We start from the raw sequence: 14,495 nt of genomic DNA, 5'->3' as shown, positions 1-14,495 counted from the left end.
CCCGCCCCAACCCAAACGTTTCTCCTTGTCGCGACCGAGCCCACCGCGACAAGCGACCTTTATAACCCAAGCGCCGTCTCACTCACCCGCCACCCCCACAGAACAGAGACGCCAGTGTTGTGTTGATTTTTTTTTTTAAAAAAGAAAAAGATTTATTAATTTCTGGGGTGGTTTGCTTGTTTGTTTTTTTACACCTGCCAGGTTGCACAAGACTATGAACACAATAACAGTCACCGAATGTACAACAAACATACACAGTTAAATAAGAGAAGGGGCAGAGCAGTCCGAGAGGTGCAAAACTGAGGGTGGGTGGGTGCGGCGGTTGCTTTTTGTTTTTTTTTTCTCCAGGAAAATCCAGAATCGGACCCAAACCACCTACAAGGAACAGCGTTAACATTTACCCATCTTTGAGCACGACCTGGCCCTTAATTCCAGAAGTAAGCTCCTGCGGGGCATGACTTGAGATAGGTCTGGGGGTTGCTCTGGTTTAAAAAGAATAATAATGTATCTTCTACCTTCTGCACTGCAGAAATCGGGGGAAAAAAAATCCATGCAAACTGTTGTCTTCTGGTTGGTTGTTTTTTTTGCTGTCGTCCTTCTAAAAGCAGGCCCCTGGCATCCGCGCGACGGCGGTAGTTCCTTACTCGGGAAAGCAAATTCATGATATTTCCATTTCCAGGGATGATGCTTTCGCATTCGTTGAACTTGGGACACGGTGAATTGCTGAACGTGGGTGCCGAGGACACGGCTGCTGCTGTGGGACACAGTAGAACCTTTGATAAAGAAGATTTGAGTTCAAAGAGGCTGTTTTTAAATTGTTTTGTGGAACGCCTTGCAGTTCTCAGCTTTAAATAACCGGTACCAGTGTCCCCATTCTGCGAGCCTTTCCAACAAAGCTGAAAAGAGCAAGATATTTTTTTAAGCCCCACATCTGCAATATCATTAAGGGCAAAAAGTTCATCTACAAAAACTACGGCCATTTTAAAAAATGACTTTAAAATTGCTCCTGTATCCACCTGGAACACCCCATTTCAAAGTCTCCTATTTTCCTATTACTCATACCATTTTTTGACTCGTTATTAAATCATCCAGCAGCCCGAGGAAAGCCAAGACAAAAATCTCCCTTCTCTCTTCCCACACAAACAACATCGCAACGCCCAACGTCGTAATTCCGAAGCCCTCAGCCACACATCTCCAAATTAATTAGTGGGAGCTGCGGACGCTTGGCCACGCTGCTGAAGTCAACGGGCTCCCGAATCCACAAAATTTAAAGACACTCATCACTGCATTTGACTAAACAGGAACTCTGGTCCTCATTAACTTTACCGATCTCGTTAATGCCCCAGTACAGTGGTAGAGCAACAGAAGCAAACTCCCAGGAACAATTTAATCCATATTTTGGCAAGTCACTTCAAAGCTACCTCAAAACCAGTTCTGAGCTGGCCAGTGTTTTCCATCTGATTTATCTCATCACACACGGTCACCATTTCCGCGCTGTGTTAATGGATATGTTAATTACCAAAGCAATACCTGCTACAAGGCTTTGCCCACGAGGAACCAGACTTCCTCTCGCCCAGTCCGAGTGTGAAGTTCTCTCACATCTAAGAGATACCACAACCTGTGGACATCTGTAGCACTGATTCACACGGGCAATTCTCACCTAAATCTGTGGAATATTTATGCAAGAGAGTCCCACATTCAACCTCAGTGCAGCACGAGAAAAAACTAATCAAAAAAAAGAACAACCTCTCTCAGTTCTTCAGTCTCAAGGGCCATGAAGACAAAACATCCTTCTTTGCTTTTGTTTTATAAATAAATGTATCCTATTATGCACAGACATTCTGGGATGGGTTTTCAGGCAGTGAATGGAGGTTTAGACATACACGGTATATCCCACCAGGAGACCAGTGGACTTACAGTCATATTCTTGCAAATACCAGAATGCATTAAATAACCAACCAGCAAGACCTGTGAAAGAGAATTATGTAAGAAAAAAAAAATATTACACTGCCCTAAAAGATAAACCTCTTTCCCTTTCTCCTGGTCCCTAAACGTAACGTGAATTCTGTACATAGACCAGGTCTACCAAAGCAGGCAACCCTCACAGATGGCTTTCCGTGTCCCATAAACAGTGGTCCACTAGCGTGTTTCTTGTCTGTTTCCTGAGTCCAGGGCTGGTCATTATATGGAACTGTCCAAAGGAATTACAGTGCATTGTTAACAATGGTCATTTGGAAAATCAGAGTAACCAGCTCTCCATCCAGTTTTCAAGGGGAAAAATACGTCCACTTCAAGGTGGCAACAGGGACAACTGCCTTGCTTCTTCAGCGGTGTGCTCCTCCACCCTCATTTTCTCCTGGCACAACTACCTTTAGGTCACAGCAGAAGCTGCTTTGCAGGCTAAGCTGAGCCAGCCTTTTTTGTTTACAGGCAAAAAGGCAATTTTCCCTGCAAATGCTGGAGGGGGAGAAAAGAGCTAACAGTGGCTCTGCACTACCCTTACGCGCTACTATGATTTCCATCAGTTTGTTCCGCACGACACGGGTTTAAGACTGCACTTTTCATTCTTTCTGGCACTGCCTAGTAAAGCAGGGCAGGACAGACAGCATGTAAACAGTTCTTGAGGGTTGGAAAAATAATAATTTAATGGACTGCTTCAGCACATCTTCACAGCTTCATTGTTATATCCATCCCCACACACGTATGCGAGGAGCCACCGCTTTTGCTGCTCTTTTTCTCCAGGCAGTCTGCTCGCCTTGAGCTGGTACATTCCCTTTCACCGTGGCTGCTAAAACAAAAGACACAGGATTCAGTTCTGCCATATTCCGACAGTTAACATGATGTCCTCCTGTTTAACGGCTCCTATTAAAAATATACGTACAACAGTCTGCCAGTTAACCTTCAGTTAGGCAAGCTTTTCTCCCATACAATTGAAATAAAAAGTTGTTTACTGGAGACACTTCCAAAAAGGAAAAGAAATAAGGGTCAGCAGACATGCCGAAAATAAAGTCCAGAGCAAGCAGAGGTTTCACTTCTCTTGTCCTTTTTGTTAAAAGCTGCATAAAAGAGCATCCCAGAAGGATTTTGAGGGTACTTCTTCACAGTCACTGAGGACTTAAACCCTCTTAAAGCATTAACAAGGGCTCCAAGATTTTAGTTGAAGGGAGCATATTCTTTAAAACATATTGAGCTCCATATATCTGGGCTTTCAGGGGAGGTGACAAGTAGAAGCAAGTGGCACCGCGAGGCTTCTTCATTCGTGTTCTGCTGAGAAAGTTCTTGGTTTAGTGATGTGCACTTCGCTGCTGCCGTTCCCGTTGGTGGTTGTAGTGATTATATACTGGGTAGTTTGCTGCTGGCTGCTGGTTTGCGATTCCAAGGTATCCGTGTGGGCTGGTGGCTGGGAAACGCCGACCTGTACTTCGCTGGAGAGCGAAGAGTTTTGTTTGACATCCAGATCGGGCTGACCTTCAGATATCACATAGTGAGTCTGCATGGGGAATATAAAAAAGTTCAGTAGTAATTTTTGCATCTTCTCTAACTTCTCTATTCTAATAGTCCATAACCTTCCTGTTGCTGTGCTGGAAGACATTTTGGAATGACCAAGGAACTTTGAAGTTAAGCTTTATTTCATTTAAAAGCATTTCAGAGCAACATAACCCTTGTCCTTTGTTTTGAAGCACACTGGACTACTTTGCATTCGGTTAACCTAATTACACAACTAACCCGTCGCTACAAATTAAAATAGCTACATTTAATAACAACTATTCTGAAAGTTTTTCCACTTTCCACATGTTCCAGCCGAAGTCGCATTTCCAGCGTCCAATATCAATGCAGTACAAGAGCCTGCCTCCTTATGCTGGACTGCTTACTGGGTAAGATAGCAGTAACTCTTGTTATTTTGTAATCCAACAGATAACAAAAAGCTATCAAAATGTTTCCAGAAACCGTCCTGAAATTCGGTTTAATGCATACAGCTTAGTCATCAATATATTTAAGATTAACTGATACCAGTAAGTCATACGTTGTTCTGCAAATTTGAATAAGTGGGCACTTTAAACATACAAGGGCCAGACAGCATGGGCCACGTAAATGGCTAGATGCAGAAAACTATTTGTAATCACCATATAAAGGAGGAGGATGCTACTTCAGAAAAATCCAGATCTTTTCCCTGAAGCTCATGAGGTTATTCCCTGCCTTCAATAGCCTCAAGTTTACAACACTACAAGGTTTGAACAACAGCACTTTTCTCCTTAGCTTATGCCACAACACATGGTATCATTTCTTAGCTGTTTTGCCTATAGATTCTGCCCAGCAGAATTTTTGTTCAGAAGTTTTGTACAATTGTTACAGAAAGCCAGTGCCTTTTTGGACCATACAGTGTGGACCTCTTTAGGTACACCATTATTCTCTACTCTCTGTGCCCCAGTCATCATTTTGGCGCTCCTGTAACCTTCAAACTGAAGGCTTTAAGCCCAATACACTATCCTGGATGGAAAAAAAAAAAAAAGGCCATGATTGTTTTCCTTACCTGAGTAACTGCCTTCACTTGCCCTGTGTTGACAGTGGTGACGGGTGTACCTACAGCGGTCTCTGTGATCACATACTGGCCTTGGGGAATGGTCATCATCTGAATCTCAGATGCTAAAAAATGGAAATTGGAGGATCAAGACCTTCAGTCAAACTCAGAGACCACCTTGAAAGATAATGTCTTATGTCAGTAAGATTTTAAGCCTGAAACAGTGTTTTTTGAACAGAAATTGTGAAACTCTACAGGCCTCAATAGAATGATGCTGGCCAACATCACCTGCAGATTTGGCAATTTATGCCTAGACAACGCATCCTGTTCTCGCCCAGGAAATCCTAGAATTACCACCCAGACCTGCACGGACATGAGAAACCATTTCATGTCACGCTCATCTTCTGTATGATTCTTCCAAGCATCCAGCCAAATCTGAACAAGCTGCTAACCAACACACGGATACTTGCTGAATCCAAGTTCCTTGGAATAAAGGAGCCCAGTCTGCCTGCCCAAACCACGTATCAGATAATTATAGACCTACAGCAGAAAAGCTAGTACAACCATTTTCATTTGTCTGAAACTGTTTATCTTCTTAGATCTCTATGAATATTAATCACAAAGCTTAATGAGCTCTAAAAATACTATCCCATTTGGTAGCTGGAGAAATGGAGCACATACTAGTCCCACAAACTAGCCAGACTACTGGCGAGACAAGTCAGACACTGACTGACTTTTACAACAAACAAAATTACATTGTAAGCTGACACTTACAATAGCTCCGAAATGAGTTCCACGTGCTGGGAAGATAGGTGTGCTGAACTGAAGACCCTTGCTGCTGTTGTAGGGCTTGGTTTGGGGTCGATGTCGTTGTCTGCATCTGCGAGGGGCTGAGCTCCTGCTGAGACTGTTGTGAGGAGGGACTCAAAGGCTGGCCCCCAACCTAGAAAAAAAACACCTAAGTGTTCTCAGTGTACTAAGGATTGCATACCTCTATACTGTTACAAACATATCCTTCTCTTTACAGGAAGACACAGGGGGTGGGCAACAGGTTCTATGGCACATCAAGCACAAGAACTGCAACGCCCTCCTCCCGCTCCTTCAACTTGCTTTAGTCCATAGCTAGCAAGAAGGGATCAGGAAACTAAAATAGAAACATTGCTTGCCAAAGGTTACATAGCGAGTCCGTGGCAGAGAACTGAGATGCCAGGCTAAACACTACCTAAAAGCATGAAAAGCTGAACTTCAAGTATTTGAGGAATGCCAGTTTCCATTTACATCTTTCAGTTGGCTAACTGTAAGCTGCAAATTTGTCTGTTCCCAGCCATTTATCTCTACCTTGGATACAGGTAGGAAAAAAAACCCACCGCCAAACAAAAATCCGGAACAAAACCACAACAAAACACCCCCACAGACCCTAGGAACATCTGGGAACTACTTGATGATCCAAGGTGTTCACGTGAGAGTCATTTCACGTGTGGTCCTTTAAATGATGTAGAAAAGTCTGTCTCCTGCACTAGCACATGTAATGTTCCCGCTGAGCAGACTGGCAGGGAAAACAATTTCCTGCAAGAGAAGAGTGAAATACCTGTGATGATGACTGAGTTGCTGGCGACGGCTCTGTGACCTGGATGTGCTGCACCTGGATAGCATGCTGCGTGTATGTCTGGGGGTCATGAAGCTGCCCAACATCCACTGTGGAGTGCTGGGACTGGTGAGGTGAGGTAGCCTGGAAAAAAAAAAATTAAAAAAAAAATCAAAGCATATGAAGCAAAGTATGCTTCATTCTTTGCAGAAGCAGCCAGTAAATCTCTTCTGTGATACAAGGTCTGGAACAATGAGGTACGAGCCTTAATGAGGCCATGGAGTAAGCATTCCTTGTTCAAGCCTGTGTTTAAGCCTCCCGGGAGATAAAGAAGTACACTTGGCAGATGTAATGGCACCAAGACGGTTACATCTTGGTGATACCAATGGAAAGGACTTGCCTAAAAGGCATACCAGCTGTCTGTGGCAGAGGCTGGACTCAAATCAAAGGGTCTGAAAAACAGGATTAAGTGTCACCCACTGGTCCGCCCTTCCTTGTAAGCATCTTGCTATAAAATGTATGCATACGCAAAATCTGCAGATCCAATACCGTAGTTTGACATAACTCTGTATCAAGACAAGTGCTCAGAGTCTTACTGATTAAAGGCATTTTTGAGCAACACCTGCTAATGATACCAATTGGAGTAATTTAATTACAAGCCTCAGATCTTGATAAAATTAATAGTAGCTGCAGGATTCAGTATTCATGCTCTTATATCATTAGGGCAGCCACAGTCAATATTAATTGGGGCCATTATTTAGGCCTTTATTAACCAAATTAATAACTTAATTTGTAATGAGAGGCCAGAGAGAACATGGAATTTCACATTCAAATACAAACACACCGTAGTTTCAGCTTCACCCAGTGGATAATAGATTTGAAGGCTATGGCAATTTCTTACGGCTGCCCGAGTTATTTTCTTCAGCTCAGTTACTCTACTTACACTCTGCTTTTATTTTTTAGGAGGCTGTTGAGCATCACAGAGAATGAATATTCTAATAGATGATATGAAGGGAAAAAGCAAGCGCTTTCTGTATTTCCAAATTTTGGCTCTGGCTCACCGAGAACAAGGAAGGATAAATTAGTCTTCTCGACTGCAAAAATGGGTCACCCACTGACCCACTTTTCCACTTGCTGGAAAACCTTCCTAGAGCACTCGAGCAAAGGTGCCCGGCTGGGTAGAACTAAATTAGAACTGTATTGATGTGTCTCCAGCAAACTGACCGAGGCTGGCAGGAGTATTTATGCCCAGTACAGGATGCTTACAATGGGAACCCTAAGCATTATCTATAATTTGTCTGTGAAAAGCAGTCTGCACCACTTTTTGTAACTATTCCTTAACAAATTTCTGAGCACTACAGCCCCAAAAAAGCACAGGCTTGATACGGAGGGGGTCAAAAGCACATCGAGTCCCCCAACAGGTTACTCACCTGGGCCACTTGAACAACCTGCAGCTGTATGTGCTGAGGCTGTTGCAAGCCAGTTGTGGACTGAGACACAGGGATGTACTGGATTCGCTGGTAATCTCCCTGGGGAGTTCGATAGTCTGTCGTGAGGGTCTGGGATATCTCTGTCATTGCTTGCGTCAGTAAATCTGTTGTCTGAGCAGGTAAAGAGAGATACAGACCATCATTGTCTACTGGGCTGAATATTTTTGCAGGGCTGTAGCTCTTTCATCACACTGAATCCACGCTTACACCACTGGGCCCGGTCATTTCTTTACAAGAGCTTAATGCGTACAGAGGACGGGCTCATAAGCAAATCACCAGCGATCATCCACTAGGATTGCTCTCTTCTGTCTAAACGCTAGTCAGCACCATTAAGGGCTAATTTAAAATACAATAACAATAAAAAATATTTTCATCCTCTGACTTAACAGTATTCTATTAGTCAACAAAAATCCTGCATTTGTAAAGAGTTGACATAGTTTCCAAGTCAAAAAGTGCTTCTCGGATGTATTCCACCTTTCCTCCTCACCTGCTAGAGTGATACTTTTCTTGACAACCGTATTTCTAAAGTACGTAAAGACATTTAGCACCAAAAAAATCAAGCGTATGACACAAACAGTATCCTGATTGAATCTGCCCATTTTCAAGCATAGCAATCTTTCATTCAGTTACAGTCTTCAACTAGGAAGCTTTAAACTGTGGTTATTAAGATTTCTAAAACTATGCAGCATCCCAGCACCACTAAAAGACACAAGACTGATTTTCTAGTCTCAGCTTTCGCTTCCGTAGCAGCTGATGTATTAACAGTGGAGAGATCAGCCAGTGGAGGTTCCTATCGCTCAGTTCTGCGCTGTCCAAAGGATTACAGAAAGGTTTTGACTCCTCTGAACACTTTGATCCAGTCCCCCGTCATCATTAAACGTATCTTCTTGATCCCAAGGACTGCAAGTACCTCAGGAAAACAGTCCCAGTGAAAATTCACAGATGCGTATTCCTGAGTTAATTAGGCATGTGTGGAAGTATTACATGGAGTCAGTAGCATATGGGTCTGAATGATAGAAGGGAATGGAGTAGGGAGAGAAGACAAATTCTTAGAGCTCCATGAAGAAATACATAATTCCTGGTAGAGCAAAACAAAACTAAACCACAGAGGTTCAGTAACAGAAGTGATGTCAAATAATGTTTTGGCACACACTTTTAAATTATGTCTGCCAAATAAACACTAAGACTACTACACCAGAGAGCTGACGTTCTGTTGTTTCCCTCCATTAGCCTGATCTAACGTGTCTTGAATCCTTACCACAACAGTCTCTCCGGTAGTGCTGTCGGTGGTCAGAACGGCAGGAGTGGAACTGATGACAGCTGTCGCCAGCGGGGCATGTATTGTGTTAGGGAGCTGAGCAAACTCCGGGTGCTTCTTGCGAATGTGTTGTACCATCTTCGTCTACAGAGAGATGCAAAAGAGCGTTAGAATGGTGGTCAGCAACTCTGCTTCAGGCCAACTGAAATCAAACAGCCCTGCAGAGCGCGGCTTTTAAGTTTCCCCTCAGTAAGACAGCATCAAGATTAACACTTTGGAATGCTCTGGTCAGCAAGAAAGAAACAAGGATCACAAAGCTGCTGCTGATTAGAGCTATCCGATACTGAAATATTGCCCCAAACATCACAACCCATAAACCTTTAACACCAATGCAGCCAAATATTTTGGGGACCTTTTCCAGAGGTCCCTCTTTCTGCATCTTGTTTCCCTACTCCTCCTACTCCCTTGTCGCTGTCGGTGAGCAGTTTCCAAGCTTTTCCATTTGTGACCACACTCTGATAACATTTCAATTTCTTCTTTCAAGTTCGTGCCCTCTACTTAGGGAACCTTTTTGCGATAAACCGAGCAGGCTGCGGCTGTATTGTCAGCATGCAGCATGAAACCAGCACTCTGACTCAGAATAAAAGAGCTCTACTTGCGGACTGACAGATGACAGAGACTGTGGTGAAAAAGCATCACCAGGGAGAGCCTGTCTTCCGAGGTTATGAGTCAAGCCCCGTACCTTACTGCTGTACTGCTTGGAACAGTGAGGACAGCAGACCGGAGGGGTGGCTATGGTGCCTGTCAGCTGGGTGTGGGTGCTCAGCATGGGATCCGGCTCCCCTGGGCCCGCAGGGCGCAGTTTCCGGATGCTTGGAGGTAGCTCAGCACCAGGATGGTTCTTCAGGATGTGCGCTTTGCGTTTGCTGGCACTCTTGTACACCTGCAAGGTAAGGACTTGCGATGAAAATGGTGTCATCCTGATGTCTGCGCAGAAAACAGCTAACGGTTATCTTTATCTGGTCTGCATGTTGCTTTAGTCAATATGTTTAGTTAAATCCTCAAACAATTACAACATAATGCATGAGCATACATACACCTTCCAGTGTTTAATCAACCCGTAAAAGCAACCCCTTTTTGTGTAGCATGCAGAACCATTTGAGAATGTTTTGTGTGCCACAGCAAAGCAAAGCAGGACAGGAAGGTGAGAGGAAATTTTTTTTTTTGCCTGATACTTGAAGTTCAAATGCCAGAGAAGCCACTGATCACCAAAGTTGTAATTTGTCCAATGTTAATTTGTTGTGAGGGTTGGTGCCTCCACTCTCGCAGAAAGCATCAAATGGTTTTAATAGCCTTCAGCAATTAACACAATTTTAAACTCCATTTAGGCACATCAACAAATCTTCTGTAATATTATTTAAAACTATACAGTTTCTTCCCCTTTAAACAAAGGGAAGGAGGCATCACCAAAGAACGTACTGAGGATAAGAACAGTCAGGCAAAATACACTCCCTGGTAAATAAAGGCCCACATGCATAAAAAGGAAAAGCCAGGGAGTAAGAACGGGAACCCAAAGGCAGTGCAGAAGAAGCTTCAGGTCCACTGAACACTGGGAATTACTGGCATGTGACTAAGCAGCTTAAAATAAAAGGAGTTAGTCTCTAACTTTTAGAAGTGATACAGAAACCAAAATTAATTGGTGTTCAGGAATTACAGATAGATAGGATACTTAGTCCTGGGCTGCAAAAAAGTGATAGAGGACTAAGGGTGGGTGACTGCTTACTGGATCACAGTATTTCAGTTTTACCAACTCCAGAGACAGCAGAAAAGGAGAACTGCAGTTTTCAACCTGCATCCAGCTGCCCTGGCCCAAGTGCATTTTGTCTTCATTTCTATTGGATAGTGCTGCAAAAATGTTGCTGGCAAGCACCTCAAAAAACCCTAAAATCCTGCCAGATGTTTCTATGCAGTGACAAATTGGTTGCATACAGGTCTAGGACTGAGCTACCCTCCGAGGGGTGACTTCCTTACATACCTTATCACAGTACTGACAGAAGTAATCTCTGTTGGGTTTGATGATGGGCAGCGTGAGCTCTGGCACCTCTTCTATTTTCATGTCTGGATGTCTCTTTGATAAGTGATTCACCTGAGGAGACAGAAACAAAAAGAACAAGAGAGCATATTACAGATGGAAGCCAAGCAATTGTTTCTTCTCCTAGACATGGATAACAGCCAAACCAAAACTGTAATGATGTAGCCAGCAGCAGCGGAAGCATTTGCTGTTGCAAGGGTTATTGTGCATTCACAGTCAGCTGCTGAAGGCAAACACGGTCTTGCTAGATCTCATTTACAGTTTCTCTAATGGAAGTAAGATGGGAAGGGGTAAAATAGCTCGCCAGAATTCTCTTGCAGCTGAGAGTGAGGTAACGTAAAGGACCTCTGCCCAGGGAGGCCTTTGCTAGCAGAGATAACAACCCTCGCAAACTATTTGCAAATAAGATCTCTTGCTGCGTAACACCCTTTACATAGCAACAGCTACAGGGCATGGCCAGGAGAGGCCCCTCAAGAAGGGGGAGAAAGAAAAAAAAAACAAAACAGGAAACACAGTCAGGAAAACTGAGGCAGTAAGGCTGAACTGGGCAATATATTAGTCTCATGTTCTGCTAAATACATTACACATCAGTCAGCATTAGTGTTGAGATATGGTAGTGCCAACCAGACATACAACACAGGCAATGAAATACACAAAGGCACATATTTGCTGAAGGGACGAGGCACACAGTTTCAAAAAAGGTATATAATCTCAACTCAGCTACAAAAATTGCCCGGCTTCACAGCATCCTTGCGTTGCAACCCTTGGAATTCCATCTTTATTCCTTAACTATTCATCAAAACTGAGTACAGAAGTTGTAAGAGAAGCCAGAGCACACAGACACTCACCAACATCCCCCTCCGGCGGAAACCCATCATACAGAGCCGGCACTTGAACATGAAGCTTTCGTAGTCTGTGGAAGCTATCCGAGGCTTGAACGTTTTTGAGCGGCTGATTCGATCAGCTTTCTTGGCCTCCCTCTCCGGGTTGTGCATCCGCTGCATGTGCTCTCGCAGTTTGTCTTTCCTCTGGGGGAAAGAGCAATCAGGGAGAAAAACATCAGCACCACTTACTACCAGTTACAAGAAAGAGCCACAGTGTACATTGTCCCGAGACCTCTTTGGCTTCTCCTCTCCAGTGCTGTGGTGAGACAGAATTGCACGCTCAGTGTTGGACAGATCAGCAGGAACCCTTTGGGCTTAGGTTTATCCTTCAAACCAAGCTGAGGTTGCTCAGACACAAAAGCAGAAGCCAAACTAACACTAGTTTAGCAGCCTCAGTGAAAACAAACCCCTCCACTCTGGCTTTTTGTTGAATTTATCTAAAATATTAGCGCTCAACTCTGCACTAATAATGCATCGAATAACGCTCTTGGCTGAGGAGGACCCTCACGTGCTACAGTGGTGCTGAACCTACTGCCCAGATGCAATCCAGCCTCTCTGGACACACGCTGTCTAGAACGCGCTTCTTCACCCAAAAGCCCCCAGTCCCTCAGTATCCCCTAAGAAACTACGTGACAAGGAGCAGGCTGCTGCCACCGCAGTTTACCTGGCTCACAGTCTGCGCCATCTGTACTGGAGGGATCTGGAAAGGCATCTGGATGTCACGTGCTGACAAGATGCATCCCATGGGCACAGACACCTTGGCCAGGCATGTTACTAATCCACTGATATCAGCAAGAAATTTCCTTAACTAGACTTGGGTAAAGAATGGTGTTCTCCACCTGAAGCAGGAACAATCCAGTCAAGGGTTGTCCTACCTTGAACTGCTTGCCACAGGTGGAGCACAGGAAGTCTTTGCGGTCCGAGTGTCGCAACATATGGAGTCGCAGCTTGTCAGGACGGCAGAAAGCCTTATCACATTCTGTACACTGGTAAATCTTTTCTGAGTGGAAACTGCGCACGTGTTTCTTGACCTAGAATTGCAGATCATAGAAAAATAGAAGTTACTCAAAAAAGAGAAGAGCGTGTAGTAAAACAGTCTAGAAACTCTTGTCAAAAGCGGGGGGAGGGGAAGAGAGGGGAGAAAGATTCTAAGAGTTCTCTAGTCTGTTTTGGCTTAAAAAGTACTTTATCATCAGAACAGTTGATACCTTGGCAATAGTTTCTATAAAGCCGTAACATCTCTGTGATCCATCTGGATGGGACAATTTGATTTCCTCAAGACTGATTCTTGAAGGCATCAGCTATTGCACACTTGAGCACTTAATGGGCAGCAAAAGACCACGATGTACCAGTTTTACTGAATCATCCTTGAGTTAACGCGTTCATCTGAGGTTCATTATCTTTACTTCATTTATAAGAAATCCAAACGCAAGGACTAATCTCTTTCAGAGAGAATGAGCTTGCGATTACAATTGGTAAAAACAAACAAACAAAACTTTGACAGCAAAGCATTTGTGTGCCATTCCTGAATAACAATTACTTTTGCGTGCTTTGGGACTATCCTTGACCTCTGCAAGCATCTAGTGGGATTTTTTTCCCCCAATAAAGTAACTAATGAGGTTTGACATTTGAAATCCAAGCACTGCTCAAGAAATGGATCTCTAATGAATTCTTTACCATCTTCTAATACTGATCATACACGGAACAACTTGGTATCTTTAGCTGTTCCACGTGAAAGTATTTAAGTAGGCAGTGATCTATGGTGACTAGACTTAATTATTCACATAGCACCAAATGAAAAGGTCATCTTTAAATTCCAAAATAAAGCTGAAAAGCTGGGAAGAAAAGCTGTGGGACCTTCTGACTGGTTCAGTTTCACCACAAAGTTTATGGTGAATTATGTTGGATTTCTGAATCATCAGCATTTTTCCTTGTTCATTATTTACAGAAGATAAAGGTTTTTTGCCGGCATGGAATTGTATTAGTAAATCACTTTTCCCCATCCTTTCCTCTTTAGCCTATTGGACAGTCTGTCAGTTCCTATTACTCGATATAAACTGGATTTCTACATCTCAATTTAAGTCAAACAGCTCAGCAAGACGTATCAAGCTCTTTGTCCATATGAAGGATAATGAATATGTACATGGTGCAGCTCAGTTTTTTTCCTACTGAACATCAAAACAGCATCCTTAAATTCTCTTAATGATCTTTTCCAATGGCTCCGCACACTGCACAAAGTAGTTACATTACTCACTGCTCCAGTGCAACCTCTCCTAAGCAGCGTGCAGAGAAGAGGCGGAATAAAGTACCCAGCTGAAGCCCAGGGGGGAAATCAGGGAGCAGAGTATCCTGATCCGTTCTGGCATTTCCGCAAGGTGTTCAAATGAATTACCCTGACAAAAACAGTCCAGGGATTAAGAGATATTTGTGTCATGTAAAACCTCAATTTTGTTTTGGTTCAGAGTTTTAACAACAAAGGAGAAGTTGTATTCAAATACAAGCTGCATACAGCAAAAGACAATTCCTTTTTGTGCCATGGATCTGTACTGACCAAAACAGTCGGGACCTCTGCTTTAGGCATTTTTTGGGAATAAGGGACCGCCCCTCCCGCAATACAGTGCCTTCTCATGCCAGATTGAAGCACCACACCTGATGATTTAGTGGAAA

The 14,495-nt window shown here is 43.5% G+C and overlaps 1 protein-coding gene across 21 annotated transcripts in view; it reads right to left on the bottom strand.

Annotated features, from left to right (window-relative positions):
* Positions 1-98: 98 nt before the first annotated feature.
* Positions 99-14,495, bottom strand: part of PRDM10 (PR/SET domain 10) — a 46,261-nt gene continuing 31,864 nt past the window's right edge. For 15 of the 21 annotated variants that reach the window (XM_074560878.1, XM_074560871.1, XM_074560865.1 and 12 more), the window contains 10 exons: positions 12,704-12,859; positions 11,793-11,972; positions 10,888-10,998; positions 9,595-9,795; positions 8,853-8,996; positions 7,535-7,705; positions 6,108-6,248; positions 5,294-5,462; positions 4,532-4,644; positions 99-3,490 (listed from right to left, as the gene is read on the bottom strand). In XM_074560878.1, the coding sequence (XP_074416979.1) occupies positions 3,254-3,490; positions 4,532-4,644; positions 5,294-5,462; positions 6,108-6,248; positions 7,535-7,705; positions 8,853-8,996; positions 9,595-9,795; positions 10,888-10,998; positions 11,793-11,972; positions 12,704-12,859 (1,623 nt within the window). In that variant the 3' untranslated portion in view covers positions 99-3,253. Of the gene's footprint in view, positions 3,491-4,531; positions 4,697-5,293; positions 5,478-6,107; positions 6,249-7,534; positions 7,706-8,852; positions 8,997-9,594; positions 9,796-10,887; positions 10,999-11,792; positions 11,973-12,703; positions 12,860-14,495 lie in introns of those variants that run through there. The other 6 variants (XM_074560880.1, XM_074560881.1, XR_012583986.1 and 3 more) reach the window with 5 other exon arrangements.

Source organism: Larus michahellis, chromosome 17 (genome assembly GCF_964199755.1).
Source record: "Larus michahellis chromosome 17, bLarMic1.1, whole genome shotgun sequence".
NCBI classification, from domain to species: domain Eukaryota; kingdom Metazoa; phylum Chordata; class Aves; order Charadriiformes; family Laridae; genus Larus; species Larus michahellis.
This window is presented reverse-complemented; position numbering and strand designations above follow the sequence as displayed.